Raw genomic sequence first — 21563 nt, forward strand, 5'->3', positions numbered from 1 at the left:
TCAAAGATATTTGCTAATTGTTTATATGGGTAACATGCAGTAAATCCCCCCCTAATGTATCTATAAAGCATTCTTCTCTGCCATCCCTTGTATTTCTGTAATGCCCATAGACCCCCACCCCTACCTGCAGGTAGGATGGCAGGAGGCTACAGGTGTGATAACAGGGGGGCTGCAGAGGTGGGAGATAAGAGGGAAGGCAGCTGAGCTAATGGTACGTGCTGCAGAAAATGGGAAAAACATCACGAAACGAGAGCTGGTAGGTTGTGGGCAGCTCAGTGTAACAGCTAAAATTAAAGATGATGGGAGAGGTGAGGGTGACAGGGGGATGAAGCAGAGGGGAGGGGGGTGCAGAGCAGAATATTGAGGAGGGGGCTGCAGAAAGGAGAAGACTGCAGGAGGTGCAGAGAGGAGAGCAGGCATTGAGGAGGGGGCAGCACACTGAACAGATAAAGAAGCACAGACAGTAGGGAGGGGGTGTAGAGCAGAATATTGAGGAGGGGGCTGCAGAAAGGAGAAGACTGCAGGGGGGTTCAAAGAGGAGAAGACTGCAGGGGGTGCAGAGAGGAGAGCAGGCATTGAGGAGGGGGCAGCACACAGAACAGATAAAGCACAGACAGTAGGGAGGGGGAGGACAGGGGAGGGGTGTAGAGTTCCTGGGGAGTTCTCCTATTCTCTGTGTAACAGGAAGTGTCTTACCTGTGAACATGCACAGAGACTGACTCAGTGACAAGGAGGAACCAGTGACACCTACCAGAGACAGAGGAGGGGGAGACAACCAGGAATAGGAGCCAGGGTCTTTCATTAATTCCCACCCATCGCTGCATCCCCTCCGCTGGAAAAGATGCCTCTGGGACTGAGAGGGAGGAAGAAAAAGAGCAAAGAGGTCTCCAGCAAGTTGGTGGAATATGAGGAGGTGGGTTACAGGGCGGCCGGCGGCAGTGCCACCAAAGCCGACTCTCCTGCCAACGGTGCCGCCGGGCTACCCCCTCCGCCGGTCACCCACCGCCCCAAGCTGGTCTTCCACACCCAGCTGGCACACGGCAGCCCCACCGGCAGGATCGAGGGCTTCACCAATGTCAAGGAATTGTACGCCAAGATCGCGGATGCCTTCCAGATCACCCCAGAAGAGGTAAGATCACCCCCTCCCCTAAATACTGCTGGTCACCCTGCTAGTTAGTCTGTAACCCAGTCACCCCCAGCCGGGTGGGTATAAAGGTCACCCGCAAGTTACTAAGGAGCCTCACCCAATATCAGTCTGTGTACTGGGAATTACTGGACCATTGCCAGTTTCTATGTACTGGGAACCAGTGGCCCATAACCAGTTACTATGCTGGGCACTACTGCCAATGTGCTTCTGGATGGACCTGGATACTATTTATATTTGTCAGTAATTAATTCCTGTCCCATTATTAGATATTATTTTATGCACTATGCAGGTATTGCTTATTTACTATGCTGTCAGCTACTTGTTGGCTCCTGAGATGTTAGACAATGATTGTGAACTGAGTATTGTGAGCGCTATACTGGGTCACATCACATAATATAGTTCTAGGCTGGCAATTTGTGGGCAGTTGTCAACTCAGCTGCGTGTGCTGCTATGTAATGTACTGGCATCTACTGTTTTATTCATCAGTAGATTGTTATCTGTTGTACTGGGTAATATATTATGGCCAGGGCGTCCTTTTTCTTTTTTTCTTTAAAATATTCCTAATAGGCTGCTGAGACGAATCTCGCCCCCCTGAGTTAAAATTTGACAGCCTTCCCCTGATTATGGCAATAATTAATGATGACAGATGCACTGATATTAGCTATGTGTGTTAGTATGCCAGGAGGGAGAACAGGACAGTCAATCAGGTAACATAAGCTATAACTAGGTGTCCTAATAACCGGCCTGAGGATTACGCTGGGCTGCTTCCTGTGCTGATTGTAGAATAGATGTTATTACATTTTATGGGAGGGTTTGATAACAATCTACTAGTAAATTCCACTAATAGGGTGCAGCCTGGTATACACACCTGGAGCCATAGGATGCAATAGGGAGGAGTTTGTGGTGGGAGGGGGGGAAATGTGAGAACACAAGGGCTGCGTAGATATGTTATGTACAGTTTTGTTTGTTTGTGGGAAAGAATACATGTTAATCCAACAGTATCTGTTGACGTGAGCCAACAAGTATCCCAGCTGACCGTGATGCTGGAACACAGGACATCAAAATGATCCATAGAAACAATATTTATTTTTTAGCAGGGACCAGTTACATGTGTTCTTTGTAGATAGACCATGGTGCTCCTCTCTTGGCACAGATATGAGCCCCTCCGACAGTGCCCATCAAGAATTATGTTTACAGGTGGCCCAGATAACACTTCCTCATGGGGTTATAACTACAGCGGTCTTCATAGGCAATGTAGTAGCAGCATTTCTCTATGACTTATTACAGGTCATATCCACTCCTAAGGCTGGGTACACACTACAGAAAATTTCTCTCAATGCGATATCGTTAACGATTTTACCAACGACTGAAAGTCCCGATCAGCAGCCGATTCATGTGTACACACTATACACGATTTACCATCAGATCTGTGCTCTTCTTCTGTCATAACCATCGGCTGAAAAGACCGTGACTCTGTAAACTCTATGGACATCTGCCTACACTGCTGGTTGGTCCAACGTTTATAGAGATTTTTAGTCCGGTTATAAAATGAAACGATATCATGCACTTTGGAACGATAAAACATGATTGTGGGAGAATACACACTAATGGAATATCGGACCTAATAGTCGTTTATCGTGTGATTGGCACGATAATCGGGTGAATTCCTGCAGTGTGTACCCAGCCTTACTCTGTGACTTGCAACTGACTTCCATGCATGTCTTAAACTCCTGCGCATCAAAGCTGGCATCTCACCAGGAGACAGAAAACGGGGTTGTACTCACATTACCCAGGATCCCACAGCATAGAACTGAAAGCTGAGGACCAGCACGAGTTTGACCTGTTTTTAACCACTCTTCGGCAGGGACAGAGCCCAGGGGTAGCTCCATATATAAATATAGCAATAACCACCAATGTTGCCAGGTCAGCTCTGTCATGTTTAAAAATTACAATATTTGTCTTTTAATGCGTACACGATATTTTTCAGCAGTTTGTGTAAGAGATGAGAGTGGCACCATTTCAGTTGCCACCTCAGGCAGTAGGTTGGTTAGACTCACCGTCTCTCAACGTATTGCAATGCAGGATACGTTTGGACATGTACCCAACTCTTTGACAGAATGTAACATATTTAAAACTGTACTTGTTGACAGTGCTAACTCTGACAGCTATTTGCGCTTTGCTGTGGCAGAGTGGTCAGCATTGCAGACTGATGGCACTGGGGGTCATGGGTTCAATTCCAACCAGGGCCCTATATGTGTGGAGATTGAATGTTCCCCCTGTGTTTCCTCAGGGTGCTCCAGTTTCCTCCCACAATCCAAAGACATACTGAAAGAGTATACCATGTGACCTGCCTGCAGGAGCAGGACCGTCTTTCCCATTGGGCACGCTGGGCAGGTGCCCAGGGGCCTGCAGCCCAGGGGGGCCCTCCAGAGGCAGAAAAAAAAAGAAAACCCTGAAAAAAAGGAAGAAAATACTTACCGTGCTGTCAGCTGGTGATCCGGCTCCCTCCCTGGTCTCCTCCTCTGTCGCACTGGCAGTGCATGTCGGGCGTGACGTCATCACGCCCGCCCGACATCCATTGCGGAGCGCGACGGAGGAGGAGACCAGGGAGGGAGCCGGATCGCCAGCTGACAGCACGGTAAGTATTTTCTTCTTTTTTTCAGGGTTTTCTTTCTCCTGCCTCCGACGGGTCCCCCTGGGCTGCAGGGCCCATATATATAATCATTATTTTTTTATTTTTGTATATATAGGGGCCCCGGTGCACTGCTGTGCCCGGGGGCCCAAGAGGTTCTTAAGAGGGCCCTGTGCAGGAGGTCATGGTTCCCCCATTCTAATTATTATTATTATTATTATTATCATTTATTTGTTAGGCGCCACAAGGTTTCCGCAGCGCCGTACACGGTACAAACAGTAGACTATACAGGGTATAACAGTACAGAACAATAAACAAAAAGTACCAATACTTCAGAAACTCCAGGCAGGCAGATGCAATAGACACGGAGCAGAAGAACAGGTGAGGAGACAGGAGGGAAGAGGGCCCTGCTCATTCGAGCTTACATCCTAAGGGAGGGTTGACAGACCAGGCACAAGAGGAGCCGGTTGAGGCAATGGGAGAGAGGGGAGAATGAGCGGAGGAGATAGGGGTTAAGTGGACGGGTGGTAGGCTTTGAGAAAGAAGTGAGTTTTGAGTGCACGTTTGAAGGAGCACAGAGTGGGAGAGAGGCGGATGGAGCGAGGGAGGTCATTCCAGTGAAGGGGGGCTGCACGGGAAAAGTCCTGGATTCTGGAATGGGAAGAGGTGATCAGAGTGGAGGAGAGGCGACGGTCATTAGCCGAGCGCAGGGAGCGGGCGGGAATGTGAATGGAGAGGAGGTTGGAGATATAAGGGGCAGTAGAGTGGGAGAGAGCCTTGTAAGTGGTGGTGAGGAGTTTGAAAAGAATTCTGTAGGGGAAGGGGAGCCAGTGAAGGGCAAGGCAGAGAGGGGAGGCAGAGGAGGAGCGGCGTGAGAGGTAGATGAGTCTTGCGGCCGCATTGAGTATAGAGCGGAGGGGTGAGAGACGAGAGTGGGGGAGGCCGGTGAGGAGGAGGTTGCAGTAATCCAGGCGGGAGATGATGAGTGCGTGTATGATAGTTTTGGTGGCCTCCTGAGAGAGAAAGGGACGGATGCGGGCGATGTTGCGTAGTTGGAAGCGACAGGCTTGGGCAAGGGAATGAATGTGGGGGGCAAAAGAGAGAGAGGAGTCAAGGGTGACACCCAAGCAGCGGAGTTGGGTGACAGAGGAGATTGTAGTGTTGTTAACGACAATGGAGAGGTCATGGTGGGATGGGTGGTTGGGAGGAGGAAAGACAATGAGTTCAGTTTTGGAAATGTTGATTTTGAGAAAGCGCTCCGACATCCAGGAGGAGATGGCGGAGAGGCAGTCAGATACCTGAGCTCCCAAATCTAATCAGATTGGGAGCAACCAACTGGGTGGCTGAACGCAGTGTGCCCATCTACAGCGCACTTCAGGGGCAGGATGCCAGGTATAATGGACCAACAGCCTGCCACTTGTAACCACCCCCCTAAATATGTCTTACATTTACCATAAGGGGAGATGGAGGCTGTCTTTATTACGCATAACATTTCTGTGTGCTTAAAGCTTATTTGTATATTGGGCAAAGTGTGCCTAGGAGGAAACCCCTCCTATGTCATGTCTGAGCTGGTGCAAAAGTGTATTTGCAGAATGGAACTAGCTGTGCGCTCTTTCGGAAGGAAAAGGACGCCCATAATAATGCACACTCTCCTCCACTTTATATCATTTTAATAATCTTGCTGTAGAAAATGACAACACGTTTTTGTACAGGTCTAAATAAAAAAAAAAAACTGATATATCTATACAAGGAATACCTCTCCCTTCCCCTCGGACAGTGTATAATTGAACTACTCCGCGAATCATGCTAACCTGCCGTTTTATGCTTCCACCAACCCATATGCTCCTGTGCAAATCAAAGTCACTCATTGCAATCAGTTATATTCTTCTCTTACTCTCAAACACTACAAGAAAAATTATAAAAATCATTTTACTGCGCACCTTTCTTCATAAATGTTCTCCATTGTTTGTTGTGTATTCCAGACAACTCTGATGTTCCATAAAGCCCCAATTTGATGTATTATAGGGTCACGGTTTTCCCAGGATATTACTAGTTTTTATAACTTTGATTTGTAATCAGTAATATCTGAATATGCAAATTTCTGCTCACAATCAACGCAGAGTATGAAGCTTAGTTAATATAATGGTACACATAGAACATTTGTGGGCAGCATGGTGGCTCAGTGGTTAACACTTCTGCCTCACAGCACTGCGGTCGAGAGTTTGACTCCTGATCATGATCTGTGTGGAGTTTGTATGTTCTCCCCGTGTTTGCGTGGGTTTCCTCTGGGTGCTCTGGTTTTCTTTCACACTCCAAAAACATACTGGTAGGTGAATTGGCTGCTATTAAATTGACCTTAGTCTCTTACGGTGTGTATTATGGAATTTAGACTGTAAGCTCCAATGGGGCAGGGACTGATGTGAGTTCCCTGTACAGCGCTGCGGAATTAGTGGCGCTATATCAATAGCTGCTGATGATGATAAGTGAGTCTAAGGTGCTTTTTGTACCATGTTATTAAATAAGTCCCAGGGTATTACAGCTAATCAGAAGACTGGTTAGGCAGGGAATGATACATTGCATAACATGCATCCCAGATAGCTACTAAGAAAGCTAAGGGAATATTTTGTTTTCTGCTCTCTCTTCCCTTTTGAGTATCCCAGTGCATCATCTGTTAATGTCACAATACTTGAAAGTCCAAGTGGAGTAAGCTACTTAGTAGGCACTCCCTAATGAATAATCAAATGGACCTTTTCTTCTACGCCCCTGGGTCACTCTACTTGTTGTTTTGCTATAGATCATTCTCTTTAATGTTTGTAAAATCAGCCTCCATTCATAATCGCCCAGCCTACGGGCTTAAGTAATGGTCTCCATTAATTATCGTTAATACAGTGCGAGACGATACCTGTCTCCTACACAGAGTTGCCATATTTTGAGATGAGCCAATACTCGGTCTATGAACTCACTGGGAACAAGCGACATAACTATTCCTAGTGATTTGATAGGTTGCCTTCCCCTGACTGTTTACTCAGCTCACAGAGCGACTGCGATCCTCTCTGTCTGGGAAACAGGTGTCCTTTAAGATCCGCTCCTGGTATGTGAGACAGAAAATCTCTTTGTGACCTCATGCTGTATTTATAGTAATGGGCGTTCAGGAAGCGATAGAACCTGGTGGAGCACATCTGCCAGGTGATAGTTCTCTGCAAGCTACTCCTGGGCCATTGTTCTCCGCAGGGTCACAGAGAACAGTGAGAAACAGCCTGAAAGTTAATACTGGAAGGGAATTAAGGGGAACCACTTGCTGTAAATGGCAGTGAATCTAAATGACAATTAAAAATAAAAAAGATGGAAGACAATGGTTCCCTTTTGTATAGTATATTACACAGGTATTGCTTTTTAAACTTTTGCATTTGCTACATTCCTGTACAGTATATATTCCAATATTTAAATACATTTTCGTTGCTGTCGGTCACATACCTCCTAACACACTCTGTAACATGACCACAGTCCCATCTTGTGCATCATCATCAGCATCAGAATTTTATATAGCGTCACTAATTCCGCAGCGCTGTATAGAGAACTCACTCACATCATTCACTGCCCCATTGGAGCTTACAGTCTAAACTACCTAATATACACACACAGACAGAGAAAGACAGACAGACTAGGGTCAATTTGTTAGCAGCCAATTAACCTACCAGTATGTTTTTGGAGTGTGGGAGAAAACTGGAGCACCTGGAGGAAACCCACGCAAACACTGGGAGAACATTCAAACTCCACACAGATAAGGCCATGGTCAGGAATCGAACTCATGACCCCAGTGCTGTGAGGCAGAAGTGCTAACCACTTAGCCACAGTGGGGATATCCTATACAGTGTCTCCAATTAAAGGCATATCTACTGTTGTAGCAAGGGTTGCAACTACTGTGTGCTGGCAGCTAGTTGGGGGCACTTTTAAGGCTAGAGTGAATTGAGCGCACCACGGAACGCTGTTCCGGCACTTATTTTGTTACCGGGAACTGCATTCAGTCACATCCATCCTTGCTCTCCCCTGCTAGAAGTCACTGCTCAGCTTCTCTCTTCCTAATACTCAGTACAGTAGCTGAGTGGTGAGCTGGGGTGAGCAGGGGCACTGATAGAGTGTCCTTCTTGAGCCTCTCAGCCAATCACACCATGCCAATCCTCAACCCAATACAATATATGGCACATGTATGTTCTGCACATGCTAACTGGAGACGAATTATGTTGTTCAAGTTCCGCCAGCACAGTCTCTTGGCTGGTAAAGCCCGCCAATTGTTGGCATAGCTGGTATAACATGGATGAGCAGGGATAACATTTATAAGTGGGGGATGTGAAAACAGAATAACACGGATGGATAAGGGAGGTGAGAGGAAAATAACTTGGATGAGTGGAGGAGGTGAGAAGAAAATAACATACCACTGTCAAAACCTCATGTGTTTATGTGGTTTTTTTTCACCCTTGAGCTGTAATGCCCTCCCCTCCCCATTTGTACATGATTGTCTTTTCAAAACTAAAAAGATATCTTGTAAAAGCATTTGTTTTAAATTATTTTAAATAGGTGTTATTATTTGCTGCTTTTCAGTGTTTCAGTGTTGTACTTTTTTCAAAACTTACTACCTACCTACTTAAATAATTTCACTTTTATGTTTCAGCTATGCCAAGCAAGTAAACCGCCATTTTTAACGATGAGTTAGCCAATAGGTGGCAGAGCTCTATTAGTTTCTACAAAATAATAAAAGTCATACGTGGGCAGGAATTTTGCTGGTTATGTTCTGCGGGTAATTCGTTTTCAATTGGCCTTGTATAATAATAATTTGTCTTAGCCGTTGCCGCCACCGGCAAACATTTCCTAGAACAAAGACTTGTGTGTGGGTGCGGACTGTGCCTGTTATTGGGGTAATTTGTCACTGACAGAACCTTGACGGCTTTTTAATGGGGTGTTCCAGTGTTTATGTCTGGGGGCTGGACTCTTTAGCTTTATGTAGTTTATATGCCCGCGCTTTGCTTTATTTTGCACATTTATGACATTGTAAAAAAATAAAATAGCTTTAATGTCCTGTAAAAATAGCGCTCTTCCCGTTTGTAAGTTTCAAAGCTGTAAATAAATAAATTCCGGAACAATCTTCACATGCGAGAACAAAAATCCTTTGTGGGATAACTACGTAGTTTTTATTGTCCCTATGGTATTACTGAGTTATTCCATTTAGTCATAAAAGATTAGCAACATTAAGAGCATGATCTTCTCTCTTCCATCCATGCTGTGTAAAGGGCTATTCCACCGTCAGATAACTTTACTGTACATAACTTTCTGCAAAACTCGTCTTTTGTATTATTCAGCATTCTTCTGTTCATTTTAGCAATGTCTTTATATGATGGGGCAACATTATTTAATTTGATGTCCTGGGAGACACCCAAAGCTGATGTCTTGATACAATTGTATCCAATGCAGATATTGCAGCTCTAGTTTTTTTTCACAAGACAACAAAGGCAATAAAAATAAATGTTGTACCTTGTAAAATGTACTGTGTGTGATACATAAAAGCCTTTAACATTATGTTTATCCTTAAATACTCTCTGAAAAGCCATTTTTTTTTATTAGCGCTCTCCCTGGTCCCGTCTATGATGATGGTGTGGTAAAGTGACTGTGGTAACTAATAGCTTATTGGTGCATGCAAGCAGGCCCCCGCCCCCTCCTAGGCTATTGTGTAAGGAAGGAAGAGGGGGCAACAAGCAGTCACACTGGGTCTGGAGGTTGCTATCGGTGGGCCTTTGTCTGACATATACTCTATTAAATAAAATCATATATATATATATATATATATATATATATATATATATATATATATATATATTTATTTGCCATTGGTATAATCTATTAGAGAGATGACACATTTTCACAGGACAGATAACCTAGGAGATTAAGCAACATGATGTATCTTTGCTGAGAATTAGACATTTCTCTGGTGGAACAATACATTATATTTCAGGGCAATAATACTAGGTCCATTTAGGTTACTCTAATAAATCCCTGTGCTGTATTTTGTCAGTATGTGAACGGATGAATACTGGGTCTTGCACATTTGTGTACGTGTCCCCCCCATCCCATTACATCTGCTTCTCCTCTCTCCTTGGAGAAGTCCCTGCTGTGACTGTACAGTGCAGGGTGAGGACTCTTGCTGGGAATCTCGCTTTCTTCACTAGTGCAGAGGTCAGTGAGTGGGAAGAAGGCAGAATAACAGACATTGATTTCCCTAAAGGAAGGTTTATTGGTCATTATGGTTCTTTAAAATGTTTATTACTCATGAATTCCTTTAGACGAAACTCTGGTCCATAGAAAATCCCACCCCATAAAATCGGACAGTCTTCTGCTTTGCAAGTGATATTTTTAGCCAGGCATCTCATAACATTGCTTTGTGCAGGAGATACTAAGGGGTTGGTGGACAAAAGTGGACAACCCCTTTAAACTTGTGGACATTGTGAAAATAAATGAGCAATTTTAAGAGTAGAGCAGTCTGCAGAGGAGGGAGAATGGCAGTTACAAATTAACACAAATTTCCAGCACAAATGTTCATCATGAATTAGTGTTTTCATGTACGTTAGTATCAGAAAATGTTAATTTCGGATGGCAAGTCTACTGTAAATTACGCTGAAACATTACTTACAGTAAAACAAAATAGTAATAGTTTGTAAAGCTCTCTTTGTTAGGTAAAACAATGACACTCAATGCCATGTTACTAATTAGTTTATATTAGGGGACAGAGACTTTGTCACAAAAGTTATGGGCAGCACAATGGCTCAGTGGTTAGCACTTCTGACTCACCTCACTGGGGTCATGAGTTCAATTCCCGACCATGGCCTTATCTGTGGGGAGATTGTATGTTCTCCCTGTGTTTGCATGGGTTTCCTCCGGGTGCTCCGGTTTCCTCCCACACCAAAAAACATGCTAGTAAGTTAATTGGCTGCTATCAAAATTGACCCGTGTGTGTGTTAAGAATTTAGACTGTAAGCTCCAATGGGGCAGGGACTGATGTGAGTGAGTTCTCTGTACAGCCCTGTGGAATCAGTGGCACTATATAAATAAATGATGATGATGATGAAGTTGTTGCTTGATGGCACTCAATATCTGCAGTCACACACTTGTTTTGGAAATATGACACCAAGTCCTAGTTCTTCATTTTAATACTGCTGAGCTGTTAACACATTTTTTTTCGGCTGACGTCTCACATTCTAATACAGACAAAACTGACATAGTTGGTATATCAGCGTGTTCCGACAGGCAAATTATCTTGCGTAAGGCTTGTCAAAATTCATACAGTTCTTTATTATAACCAGTTGGGCTGAGTCACTATAGATTGGCACTTGTGTGGTCAGCTTTCATCCACCCCCCTGGACTTAACTGCACTAGTAATAATGTTACACATGTAACTATTTTGTTTTCTTTCTTGGTTACATGACAGATTTTGGCAAAACAGCAGGACAATTGCAGCAACGTGGTCATTTGGTGCGGCACTCCCTTTAAATTACAGAGTGTGGTTTACTGGAAGATGCAATTGTCATTGTAACCCAAGCTTCAGAGCTAATTATGCAGATACAACAGAAGGAGAGAACTTTCAGGATTCTATAAAAGAAAGCTGAGCAGAAAATGTATTTAAAGATGTTTTCCATGTTTCCTACTATTATAGGAAAAAGATTGCATCTAGCGTAGTTCTTGGAAAACCCTTTAAATCACAAACAGACCGGTTTAGATTAGAAGTGAACAATCTTTGGCTCTACCGTTGAACCACTGCTCTCATCACCCTCAACCAGACTGAGAAACGTCTGCGTAGCCGACTTTCTGCCTGCGCAGCTCAAGAGGTTTTGATGACATGCCAAGTGGCACAAGAAAATACTGGCACTGGCAGCCTGTCAGATCTTGGTGTAAGACTTTGTTCTGAATTACATGTAGTTGTGAAACATAAAACGCCTTCTTTGTTAATAAGGGAATCCAAGAAAAAGTATCATAATAAATACTAAGTACTTATCCAGGAAGGAGAGAAGCTTGCAGTATCGCTGATGCCAAACAGCGGACATAGGGCTGTTGAGTGAAAAACGTACCATGTTGTTTTGAACTGTGCAGTACTATAGAGTACTATAAATGCACACAGATCATCCAACTTGCCTAAGCTTAGGGTTGTGGTGGAATTTAAGGAGCTCAATGCCCTTCAGAGCAAATAATATAATAAAACTGAAAGTATTGACAACGTCTTAGTTATTAGTCTATTACAATCAGCAATATCCAATAACCAGATTGTTTACTAGATCTATGTAATTGGTTTAAATAGATTTAATGCTCAGGCTAGGGGTTGTGATTGAAGGTGTGTAAATCGCTCTTTTGTTGCCCTCTGTGAATGTGTATAGCTGGAGTGTAAGAAACTTGTTCCCAAAAAATTAAATCCATATGTATTGCGGCTTTGAAATAATTGACAAGTCATGCAGTGAGAACTGTTTTGCAATTAGTTTAACCTGTAACTGATTACAGTCTTTAGTTTGTTGACTGTGGAGTTACTCCTACCTTGAATCATCCAAATATACTATATGTAAATATCTGGATAATGGGCAAAGTTAGGCTATCCCTAGTGTGATTGAACTGCTGCCAGTTTCTCAGAAGAAGCTACCTGTAGATCCCTGTAGAGACATTCAAATGTGTTCTGAGTGTCCTACAATATATTTAAATGTTGTGCTGCTTTTAATAGATTTCTGTTACATCCAGTTACTGAGAAGTTTTTGCAGCCTGATCCTCTCCTGTTATGGTATCATTCAAGTGACCACTGACTAGGAAATAAATGTTCGTCAAATTACGAAGTTCAAATAAATACATATAAATATATATAAAAGCTTCCTACAGGGACTAATATGCAGTCTTGTTATCTAACTCGTTGCAAAACATTGATATTGTATTTTTATCAGCCATTTCAGCTATTTAAGGCTTATTACTTATAAATCTCTCAAATAAATAAATATATATATATATATATATATATATATATATATATATATCATACTTGCCTACTTTGGGCAACTTCTTTCAGGGAGAGGGGCGTGACTGGAGGGCGGGAGGGGGCGGGGCGTGACCAAACACGTCATTTGGCCCCGCCCCCGTGATGGGAATGTCATTTTGTTGCGGGGGCGGGGCCAAAATGACGCAAATTTACCACGAATCACATAATTTTGAGATGCCAGTAGCGGGATGCGGGAGATTTGCCAGCTCTCCCGGGAGTCCGTGAGACTGACCCGAATTTCTGGAGTCTCCCGGACATTCCGGGAGAGTTGGCAAGTATGATATATATATATATATATATATATATATATATATATAGTCTTCTCCTGCGGGCCTTCCTGCTTTGTTGTCAGATATGTTTGTTATAGCTTGTTGTAACACTTGTTTGAATTCCTGCTGATATGTTATTACAGATAGGTGTCTCTTTCTTTGATTAAATGTACTGTTTTAACTTATTACTGATAATAAGAGTAAGGTGTGGCCCTACTGATGGTTAGAGGAGCCCCTGTATCAGGTTGCCTATCACTGATATAAACTATCTAAATATAATTACAGGTGTTTGTTTCACAACAAAAACTTTAAAGAAAAATCCGCTCATTTTTTTTAAATGTATATTCCCCCTTAATAAAATAATTAGACAGTTATTGTTATTATATGTTCTCCCGCCTTCTAGAGAAAATAACCCTATATCAATGTTGCTTCTAAACCTGAGATGGAGCTCAAATCTTTTAAATGGACAGACCGCCCATGAGAGGCAGCGATTGTGACATCTTATATACAGGTCTCTGAGAGTGGGTACAACTCTTAGTGGGTAAGTCCCGCCCCCATTCCGTACAAACTCTGACCACAAATGGTTAATTTTTTGTGGTAACCCCACCCATTTTTTTGTTAAGCTCCACCTCTTTTTTTTTTAAGCCTGTGAATTGGGATGTCCCGTCAAAATCGCAACAGATGGAAAGATTGCTATGCGTAATCTGTTTCCACAATGATCCAAAAATTTCAGCTGACATAGCAAGAATAATGTGAAAAGTGATACAAAGCAGCAGAACCTTGCAGGAAGCTTCAGCTGCTAATAGTTTATACGTTGTTGCAACAATGTTGCAGCTGTCTGCAAAACAGTTAACCCTTACTGCTTGCAGTGGACAAATTGTGTTTTCTTTTTTTAATTTACCTTTTTTAAAAAACTGTTTCCCCTATCCCATTGGCATTACATGCCAATCCGTAGGAAGTGACAGATTCATCAGGAATTCTAGCAGTTTAAAAAGGAAGGGGACCATTGCAGAGTTGGGGGATTAGGCATGAAAGGGGATTTATGAAAGTTTGCCTTTGTTTTCTAACATAGGCCTGATTTAGCGTTAAGGGCTAAAGATTGCAAGTTTCCACCTGGACAATCCATGGCGCAGTGATAGGGGGACAAGTGCAATTCTTTTGCATGCAGGGACAACACGGACAACGTTTGCCTGGAGCACACAAAGACTGAGCAGCTTTATTTTTGCACTGCAATTTAGAGTTGAGCCAGCATGCTCCCGCCTAAATCTGTCCCCACTTTTTAAATTTGCCCCCCACCCCTACAAGGCAAAATGGTTTGGTCGAGATGCTAAATTGCACATTCTTGTTGGGTCAACTTTATACCCCAAGTGGTCTATTTATCTTTGGTGGCAAGTGGGCGTAAGGATCAGTATGTAGCGCTGCATACTGCAGTGATACAAGATATACTGGCGCTAAAATGTATCAAGCAAGGGCTCATTGGCGATCTTCCCTCCCAAACTAACTAAACTCTTCTTCACCAGCAGCCTATTGCACCATAGGCAAACTGAGGGGGGTTTTTCTAGTGCCTGGAAACCCCCCTCCAAGCCTGCAGCACTGTATAATTGAGGTGACTGGACCCTGCCCCCGCTTCACACGGCTCTGCTTGAGAAGGGAGAGCTGCGTGCACCTAACAGTAGTACACGCAGCATTGCCCATGTATATTATGGGGATAGGAAGAGTTGGAGAGCAGCCAAGCACTGTCTAATATTATAGCCACGCCCCCATGCATGCTGGTCATGCCCACTGGCAGCGCTGTGTGGAAACCTCCGTCGACAAAACCTGAGTTTGCCCCTGTGCGCATATATTTATTTGATTGCTACAACTTTCACCTGTCTGAGTGCTGTGAGTCATAGTTTTCATTGTGTTTGTTTCCTTTCAATGATAAAATTTGGCTGATGCGAGTCACCATGGAGGCAGTAGCAGCAGGCAAAGCCTGTTCTGCAATAAAATCAATTACATTGTTAGACAAGTTTTGAACAAAGCTCAGCACAATGACCCATTAGTGACCTGCAAAATCTGACTTTTTTTAAGTGCTCCAAATAATATGTTATTTTTTAAACAATGAAATGAATGGAAAGACTGAAAGCGCTATTTAAGTCTTATTAAACGTGAGATCTTTACGGTCAGGTTACAATACAATACACAGGTTGTTTGAGCGCTGTTTCCAAACTGCTCATTCATATATCCCCATCTTTCTCTGAATTTCCTGGTTATTATAGATAAACCCCTTGAAATTGTGGTACCCAGTAAGTTTTCTCCTGAACAAACCATGTTACAATACAAGGGGTGCAAATTAGTTTATTATTTTGCACATAAGATAAATACTGGCTGCTTTTTCATGTAGCACACAAATACTTGATAGCTTTAATTTTACACTGAAATTTACAGTTGATCTAGAACATGCCCTACCCCAACTATAAATCTGTCCCTACATTTTAAATTACCTCCCCCTGCAATGCAACATGGTTTTGCCCAGGTGCAAAGTTGCTCCTATATTTTTGCTTTGCTCTCCTTAATGACTCAGACAACATCATGGTATCACCATACTTGGCAATTTTATATTTCTCCCCACAGACATGTGAATTGTAAGTGCAGAGTGGTGCTGGATACCACCAACAACCTCATTTTGGACAGCCCCCATGGGGGTTGATAAGGTTAAAATTATGAGAATGGTGTCATCTAGGCCCCCATCCGGCCCACTTCACTAAGAAGTGAGCAGGATGCGGTTCAATGGTCTGTTCTGAGAGTCTGGGAGACCTCCCCGGAATTCTGGAGTCTCCAGGACATTCCGGGAGAATAGGCAAGTATCGGTATCACATTCTTCTTCTATATGATGAGCATAAATTGCACTATCTGTTCCATTTCTGTCTGTCCGGCCATCATCATAGTATCACTACTTTAATTCTGAATGCTGAATGTTATTGTCAGTTTCTGTTCTTATTCTATATTTACAAACAACTGCATAGTACCACTTCCATTGTTCTGCGTGCTGGTTAGAATTCTCAGTCTTGGTTTTCATTTCATCATAAACACTTACAGGCATAGGTAGCAGCACGGTGGCGAAGTGGTTAGCACTTCTGCCTCACAGCGCTGGGGTCATGAGTTCAATTCCCAACCATGGCCTTATCTGTATGGAGTTTGTATGTTCTCCCTGTGTCTGCGTGGTTTTCCTCCGGGTGCTCCGGTTTCCTCCCACACTCCAAAAACATACTGGTAGGTTAATTGGCTGCTATAAAAAATTGACCCTAGTCTCTCTGTGTGTATGTTAGGACATTTAAACTGTAAGCTCCAATGGGGCAGGGACTGATGTGAATGAGTTCTCTGTACAGCGCTGTGGAATCAGTGGTGCTATATAAATAAATGGTGATGATGATGATGATAGGTACATGGTGATCTTGTATAGATAAAAGGGACACATGGCAAAAAAAAACACAAGTAAAGATCTCCTGTAATATGTAAGCAATCAGACAGGATAGACATATTTATTTCTGTAATAATTTGAGCTCTTTAATGCAGCATTTTTCTAATTTACCCGGTATATTGTTGCAGGACATCTTTTAACTCGTTTGCGCACCAGGAAATAAGTTTATACTGTGCAATCTTGTGAATATACATTTATTCCCTTAGATCTGGTAAGAGTGCTACTGCCACTTACAGTAGCTGCCTCGGCCGAGTAATGCTAATGGTTATAGGCTGAAAGATCTCCCCTGCATTGCATTCTATACAGAACGCTGTGCGTGTAATGGAATGTCCACCATTCTGGTTTTGGTGGCCAACACCAGGGTTTTCATTGACGAGTGAGAGTCCTTGGGTCACCGTAATACAGAAAGAGCCTCTACCTCTAGTGTTGAGTTACTCAGACATCACTAGCATTGCCCTTGCATATAAATCAGCCAATCCATGTAGTGCATTTTTGCAAAGCAAGTCTGCCAAGCTTTCAGTCACTCTCTGTCTGCTCTTAGAGAAGTTCCTCCCTCTGAACAGCCAATCTGCAGCAGATAAGTTTAATAGAGCGTGGTGGACCTTTATAATTATATTATTTAGCTCAGTAGTACATAGTCTTCAACAAATATTAATGTTAATAGGAATTTGACCAGTTTTGTTCATCAGTGATTGAATTATTGCCTGAAGCTGAGAACACATTGATGCAATTATAGTGCAGATCACACAATAAGCTATCATTTGGTCAGATGTTGGAAGAGTGTGTACGATCTCACGATCATGTTTTATCTTACCAAAACACACTAAGGAAAGTAAGGCAAAAAAAAGGAGTAAATGTTCTCCGGGTCAAACAATGTTACAATGCAAGGGGTGCAAATTACATTATTATTTTGCACATAAGTTAAATACTGGCTGTTTTTCCATGTAGCACACAAATATTTGATAGCTTTATTTTTACACTGAAATGTAGTTAATCTAGGACATGTCCTACCCCAACAATAAATCTGCCCCAACATTTTAAATTTACCTACCCCTCCAATGCAACATGGTTTTGCCCACGTGCAAAGTTACTACTTTATGCTTTGCTCTCCTTAATGACTCAGGCCCATTGTATCTGTCAGGCAAATGTGGCAGTGTGTATACGCTCACGACCAGCAGTGTAGGCAGATCTCTGTGGAGTTTGCAGAGTCACAATCTATTCAGCAGATGGTTATGACAGATGAAGAGCACAGATCTGAAGGTAAATCGTGTAGGTGTGTACACAGGAATCCTCATGATCATCGGGACTTTCAGTCGTTGGTAAAATCACTACAGAAATCGCATCTGAAGTAAAATGCAATAGTGTGACCACAGCTTTACTAGAAGATGTGCAATTTATTAGTTGAATTGATAGTTGCAGAAGACAAACTTCGTTTCACTTGTTTCGGATGAACACTTTCTAAGCATGGTGATTGGATGTGGCCGGTTTGGTTGTCTAGGTCTCACAGGATTGGATGTTTTTTCACTCAGCTACGTATCTACAAACCAATAAAAATCTGTCTTATTGACAGGTCTTTGTTTAATTATGCACAAGTTGTCCTGACTTCTACTCATCCATTTTGCAGGATGTGCTTTAGTGTTGTCATGTTTAGCAAGAAAATGGTAATGTAGCGCAGTATTTTGTCTAATAGACTTGTAGTTTCACAACACCTGGGGTGTCACAGGTTAGCCAACACCGCCTTAACCCATAACTATAAAACATGTTATTTTTTTATGTATTGTCTGTTTAGATGTTTGTTTATTGTCTAGGAGACAGATGTATTTTCAAGGCTCGTTCAAACCTATATGCTGGGTAAAAATGCACTGAAAACACATTTAGATGAGGCATTTTTAACCTGTTTTGCAATGTACTTTTCATGTGTTGCACTATTGCCAATACAATATATTGTACAAGTTGAGCTCATTACTTATCTCTATCATATGCTACAGCTGTCCCGATTTAGGCGGGACAGTCCCGATTCGAGGGCTCTGATCCACCATCCCGATTGGGACAGCTTTGTCCCTCAGGTGGGAAATTTGGAATGTATCGACTGCTGCTCTGACATGCATTTGTGACCTGACCACACCCCCATTTTGACAGGCCACACCCCCTATCCTGCCTGAAGAAGAGGCAAGGTCTGGAGGTGCGTGAGAGGTGCCATGTTTGTCCTGCCATAGATAGGAAGAACAACAGCATCACCATTTATAGCTGCAGGCTTTTCTTTATATACTTTTTCCTAAAAAATAAGCTGAAGGTACAGTAATTTTTTTAAATGTGAAAAACAATATAGTTACCAAAAATACATCTATATATCAGCATGGATGATATGTTCTTTGTGATTCCTTAAGGGCACTGGGCCTTGCATTGCTACTGGGCTGATAGTAAATGCCATACAAGGCTTTGCCCTCGACCATTTATACATAAATCTGTTTCTCTCGTGTCTTCATTCTAAGCCAACAAAAGACGTCATTGTTTGTGTGGTTGTCTCAGCTCTGTTTATATGAGGAGCTCAGTGTTACAACATGTGATATTCTGTTGTTTTACAACGATGTCTTGTTTGAAAGCAAAGTTCAGAAACGTTTTAGAGAGTAATTTAATTTCCACCCATTGATCATTATTATTATTTTTTATTTATAAGGCGCCACAAGGTTTCCGTAGCGCCGTACATTATAATAATTATAGTGTTACATAAGTACATAGATTGAAGAACAATAATAAATGCATGGATGCAATTAACAGAACAAATCAAATGGTTTACATAAGCAATTCAGCATAAGATAAAACAGGGACAGAGAGGGGCAGACATGAGACATAGGGTACAGGCGTGATATATAGGGCACAGGCGTGAGATACAGGGTACAGGCATGAGACACAAGGTACAAGCGTGAGATATAGAGAACAGACGTGAGACATAGGGTACAGGCGTGAGACACGGTACAGACATGAGACATAGGGTACAGACGTGAGACACTGTACAGGCATGAGACACGGTACAGACGTGTGATATAGGGTACAGGCGTGAGACACTGTATAGGCGTGAGACAAGGTACAGGCGTGAGACATAGTGTAGAGGACCCTACCCGTGAGAGCTTACATTCTAAAGGGAGGGAGAAAGGAGAGACAAATGAAGCAAATAGGACAATAGTCATTGTTGGCTTCACTATGGCGCAGAGGTCTGCAAGATACTGAGGCCAGGATGTAGAGGCCTAGTTGGAGCCAGGAAGTTGCAGGGGCCTAGAAGCTGGAGATGCCATAATGGTGTCTGGGCCTAGGTACTGTAGAAGCCCGCATGGTGACAAGGGAGGTATGACAGTGGCGGTGTAATTAAAGCATACTTGCCAACTCTCCCGGGAGAGTGTGGCAATCTCCCTGATCTGCCCACTTCCTAGTGAAGTGGGCAGAATACGGTTCAAACGCCGCGATTCACCGGGAATCGCAGCATTTGGCCCCGCCCCTACTGTAAAATGACGCGATTCGCGTCATTACGTCACGGGGCGGGGCTAAAATGACGCGATTTTCGGGCCCCCTCCCCCACACGCCCACCTCCTACTGGCAGCTCCCGGATCAAAAATATGAAATGTTGGCAAGTATGAATTAAAGTGGTAAAACAACGGCAAAGCAATATGATGGCAAAGCGATATTTTGGCACAGCGATGTTATGGTAGAGCGGTACAATGGCAAAGGCAATACAATAACGGTAGAGTTATGAGCGTTGAATACAAAGGCAATGGGGAAATAGTGTGTGTGTAATCCGTGAGAGTAGTGCAGAGACAGAGGCAGCAGTGACATGGTGAGAAATCAGAGGTGAGAGGGAACGTGGAAGGGTCAGAGAGAGAGAGGGGGCTGAGCAGCTGGATGGTGAGAATGAAGCAGGGAAACAAAGAGAGAAAACAAAGATATAATGACCAAGTTACAATGTGCAGGAGAGTGAGACTTGTAGTGTTATCTGCAGCAGGGGATGTTAGTTACCAGACAGAGTTTGTTCCCTGTTTATTCCACTCTGTGGTTTAACCTTTCATAACGCTCTGTGATAAAAACACTTGCGGTATATCTACTAAACTGCGGGTCTGGAAAAGTGGAGATGTTGCCTATAGCAACCAATCAGATTCTAGCTGTCATTTTGTAGAATGCACTAAATAAACGATAACTAGAATCTGATTGGTTGCTATAAGCAACATCACCTCTTTTTCAAACCCGCAGTTTAGTAAATATACCTCTTAGGGCCTCATTCATGTTCAGACCTTACACCAATGAGCACAACTGCATGTAATTCATATCCAAACACAAATAACACTTACCACTGCTTACGACTTGAAGGGCAGAGCGGGGTTGGGAAGGGTCCGACGGATGTCGGCCATGTTGTGTAAGGGCATAAGAACACATTGTATGTACAGTATGCATTAAGAACATCTTGATTTATATATTTAATGTAAAACAATTATAAATATATGTTTTTTAATCCAACCATATTTTTTTTATTAATTATTACACTTTTTAGAGTTATTCATTTATTTTATAATATACAGTTTTTGTATGCGTACTGAATGTGACTTCATATTTCACATATGTTTGTGCGTATACTGCACTCTTTCCCGTCTGCTAACATACGGCAAGTACCATTTAGGCAGAGTGTACTTCTTATTTGAATCAGGCCTTTAATGTAGAAAAAACCCCAGCACCATTTTTCCTAAGAATTGTTTATATGTTTCTCACTTGAGTTGTGTTGGTTACAAGCAGGGCCGCCATCAGGGGGGTACGGCCATTACAGCTGTGAGGGGCCCGGACAGACTAGGGGGCCCGGACAGACTTCTCCTTTCTCTCCGGGATCCCTGGACTGTCCGGGCCCCTCAGTCTGAGCCACTGTGCTGCGCCTTCTTCTCCGCGATGCAGCAGCTCCCAGACTCTGATAGGCTGGGACATGGTAATGTCATCACTGCGCGCCGCACCCCCAGTCTGTCAGT

At 43.0% G+C, this 21563-nt stretch overlaps 1 protein-coding gene across 1 annotated transcript in view; it reads left to right on the forward strand.

The window, feature by feature from the left end:
* Positions 1-663: 663 nt before the first annotated feature.
* Positions 664-21563, forward strand: part of GIPC2 (GIPC PDZ domain containing family member 2) — a 74431-nt gene continuing 53531 nt past the window's right edge. Inside the window, exon 1 of the mRNA XM_075181965.1 lies at positions 664-1129. Within this exon, the coding sequence (XP_075038066.1) occupies positions 842-1129 (288 nt within the window). The 5' untranslated portion in view covers positions 664-841. The remainder of the gene's footprint in view (positions 1130-21563) is intronic.

This window comes from Mixophyes fleayi, chromosome 8, assembly GCF_038048845.1.
Source record: "Mixophyes fleayi isolate aMixFle1 chromosome 8, aMixFle1.hap1, whole genome shotgun sequence".
NCBI lineage: Eukaryota > Metazoa > Chordata > Amphibia > Anura > Limnodynastidae > Mixophyes > Mixophyes fleayi.